Below are 3706 nucleotides of genomic sequence, written 5' to 3' on the forward strand. Positions count from 1 at the left end.
TAAAGAATCGATTTGGGACTTTTTCCTTAGAGGTGCTTAACAGAAGATAAATTATATTATCAATTGGAAATTGTCAAAATTTACTGACCTGGCTAGCTATCTCTATCAGTTTGTTATATACTGCTAAATTTTCTAGATCTACTTGCAAGACTTTGATTCTTGAACCAAAAGGAAGAGACTGAGCAAGGTTGCATGTAGTGTTTCACTATTTAGAGGTGGAAACTTCCGTCAGCTACTAATTCACCAATACTTTGGCGGAGAAATTTGATTAAACAGGCCTATCCTTTTGACTTGTATATATTCCTTTATAAAATATTCACTTTTTTTAACTGTTGTAAACCCAAGTCTCTCAATAAAAAGCCACTAAGACCACATCATACCGAGTCCAGTTTTTTAGAGAGAGAGAGAGAGAAGAAAGGAAGAGAAGAGGGAGCTTCCTCATAAGAAGCCAAAGGAGATGCAATAGATATAATAGTACAAGAAAACAAGAGAGAGAGACAAGAGACACATAGAATCAACAAAAAGAAAGAGAGAGAGATGGGAAGGGCTCCTTGCTGTGATAAGGCCAACGTGAAGAAGGGACCCTGGTCACCTGAAGAAGATGCAAAGCTGAAGGAGTTTATAGAGAAATTTGGGACTGGTGGCAACTGGATTGCTCTTCCTCAAAAAGCTGGTAACATTTTATTATTATTCTCAAGCTTCATATGAACATAGTCAAGGAAATGCCTCAAACTTTGTGTGTGTTATTGTCAATGGTGTCTAGTAGTTTGTGATACATTTTCTGAACGCGATTGGCTTGGTTTTGGATCAGGTTTGAAGAGATGTGGGAAGAGCTGCAGGTTGAGATGGCTTAACTATCTTAGGCCAAACATCAAACATGGGGAATTTTCTGATGATGAAGACAGAATAATCTGCAGTTTGTATGCAAGCATTGGAAGCAGGTAGGCATCTAAATCTACTATCACCACCCCTCACGAAAATTTGCTGTTTTGAGCAACTATTTTGTCAACCTAAGGCTGTCCCATTTGATCCAAATCCTTCCTATGTTTTCCTAAATTGTTAACTGTTCTCATGACAGAAGAACAGTAAAGTCCAACCAAAAATAGAAAAAATAAGAACCCAATAGAGGAAAAGAGAAGGAAAAGGAAAGAAAAATGTACTCGGAATAGATATTACTAACTTACTACTAGTTATGATATTTCAATTGCAAAGTGTCAAAAGATTCTACCATTTTTGGACAATTCTTGTGCATGCGTGCCAAGCTGAAGTCCACTAGATAGCAATGCTTGTTTGTTAACAACTATAGATGAAAAGTTCAGTGTTTTTTTCTGATGAGAAACTTATCTTGAAAATTTCCTGTCGAAATAGTTTCTAAAGAACATTTAATAATTATACAGGTGGTCAATTATAGCTGCACAGTTGCCAGGAAGGACAGATAATGATATCAAGAACTACTGGAATACCAAGCTGAAGAAGAAGCTCATGGGGATGATTCCATTAGACCCAAGAAAACTACCCCCATTTTCAAATTCTCTTCATACAACTTCATCACCACAATCTCAAGCTTTTTCTAGCCTGTCTCAACTATATAATGATTGCAGCCCTTATTATTCGACCTCAGCAAAGTCATGTCTCACAGGCTTTGAATCCTTTCCCTCAGTCCAGCCAAATCTGCTGTTCAACGGCAACAACAACAACGTTAATCCTATGGCTACTATTACTGCTGCTAATCATCATTCTTATCTTCAAGGGCACAATCAAGAGGGTTTGATTAGTCCCATGCAGTTTTACCCTGGAAAGGATAATATGCTAATCTTTGGAGGTACTGATCAAGCAAGTTGTTCATCATCTGATGGAAGTTGCAGCCAGATCAGCTATGGAAAGGAGATCAAACAAGAGCATATGAACGGTGGTAGTCTTCATCAGGGTTACAATTTGTCTAACAGTACTAACGGTTATGATCATCATCATCATCAAGAAAACCAAAAATTCATGGTTGACTATGGAAATCAAATCAGTTCAACTACATGGGGTGATGGAAGAGGTAATGATCATGATCAGAAGCCAAGTGTAGTGCTTTGTGGAAACAGTACTAGTACAACTCAACTCCAGTATGATCTTGAGGAAGTTAAGCAACTGATTAGCTCTAGTAACATGAGCTTGTTTTTCAATGATGAAAACAAGACACATGAGAGTAGGGAGGCTATGTACTACTACAACTACTGATCACAACTATTGATAAAAAAGAATCTGAACGGTGTAAGTATTAGCAGTAGTACAAGTACCATCAGTAAGATTTGAAGGAATGTGATGGGAGGGTTGGGGTTTGTGGCGGGGTATTGCGTGGTTGGAGGCAGAGCAGAGATGAATATGATTCAGATGAGACTTGTTTGAGTTGAGTTTATTGGGGTTTGTGTGTATTGATGGAAATCAATGGAAAAAAAAAAGTTCTATTTCTTTTTTGACAGTACGGGGGCAAAGCCTTTCTTTTTGTGCATTGCTTTTTGGGTATTGATGATGTGTTTGTGTTTGTACGGTTTCTCCTCAAACATCACTGCTACTAATCCTACTGCAAAAACAACAACCCCCCACATCCAGTCAGAACTCAGACATAAATGTTGCCCTTTATGTTTCTAGCACTAGCAGCAGCATGAGAGAAATTGTCATCATTATTCTAGTAACAATCCACCATGCAACAGTGATCCCTCACTGAAACAAATAGTAGTCGTTGTAGTTTATCCGTAAATATCTTCATGCTGTCAAATCATTTTTTGAGTCTTTCTTTTTCTTCTTTTGTGTGGTTTTTGTTCATAATTGAGGCACTCTGGTTCCTCCAAAAAAAAAAAAAGAAGCACATTTATCTTTTATTTTAATTTATTTTCAACCTTGCTTTGGTTTATACTTTATAGAAAGAACCTGCGTTGCGTAAGACTGTAATGGTTGCAAGAATTGCTAATACAAAATTATATAAACGTACCGCCTTTTAGGTATATATATACTCGTTTAGTCCATTAGAAAAATGTTGTTTGAAAGAGTCAGAACCAGACTAAATAAGAAAATAATAGGTCCTTTGTAACAATAATATACTTCAAATACTACTTCTATTTTGGAACAGAAAATGACCAGTCTCTCAATTTTTAAATCTCTAGTCTCGCATATACAAATATAATACATAAAATGTTGTGGAACAGGCATCTACCTCTGTACGTGCATGTGAATTTTTATGAATAATCCAAAAGCAATCCCAATAAACAAATTTGGAACAAAGATTGCTGTTGTTGATTCCCACGCAGATCACGGAACGGAACCAAGCAGTCGGCCACAGCTAATTACATGGTCCCAAAGGATTAAGACTTGGAAATTGCCGATTGGGTTGATTGGTTGATCATTGACCATTGTTTTTGTGATCATCAACCAAATGGGGGTCCCAAATAGAGTTGACCCTTGTTTAGCATTATCAGCTTAGGTAAGCTAAACATTGGTCTAGCCACACATTCCCAGTTGGATAATTATCTATTTTAGGGACAATTAATGATTTCTTGTTAGACAAATTAAAGTAAACCCCTACCCTCCCTATAATTTTTGCAATTTCTTCTTGACTAAAAGGCAAGTCAGTCAAGCTAAATACTCGAAAAGTGCCAATCATATTCGAAAATTTGTGTTCATGTTTGCATCAAGAAAGTTGTGCATTTATTTCGCTTGACTT

At 36.9% G+C, this 3706-nt stretch overlaps 1 protein-coding gene across 1 annotated transcript; it reads left to right on the top strand.

Moving 5' to 3' along the window:
* Positions 1-537: 537 nt before the first annotated feature.
* On the top strand, positions 538-2226 carry LOC113773146 (transcription factor RAX2-like). Its single transcript, XM_027317702.1, has 3 exons — positions 538-673; positions 812-941; positions 1398-2226. Exons 1-3 carry the CDS (start codon positions 538-540, stop codon positions 2224-2226), a joined length of 1095 nt encoding a protein of 364 aa, XP_027173503.1.
* The last annotated feature ends 1480 nt before the right edge of the window (positions 2227-3706 follow it).

Source organism: Coffea eugenioides, chromosome 1 (genome assembly GCF_003713205.1).
Source record: "Coffea eugenioides isolate CCC68of chromosome 1, Ceug_1.0, whole genome shotgun sequence".
Lineage (NCBI taxonomy): Eukaryota > Viridiplantae > Streptophyta > Magnoliopsida > Gentianales > Rubiaceae > Coffea > Coffea eugenioides.

Bases quoted from the DNA above. Each gene is read 5' to 3' on its own strand.
- LOC113773146 (XM_027317702.1), top strand. From the start codon at position 538: ATGGGAAGGGCTCCTTGCTGTGATAAGGCCAACGTGAAGAAGGGACCC. The intron at 674-811 runs GTAACATTTTAT...GTTTTGGATCAG, and splicing joins TGCTCTTCCTCAAAAAGCTG to GTTTGAAGAGATGTGGGAAG. The intron at 942-1,397 runs GTAGGCATCTAA...ATAATTATACAG, and splicing joins TATGCAAGCATTGGAAGCAG to GTGGTCAATTATAGCTGCAC.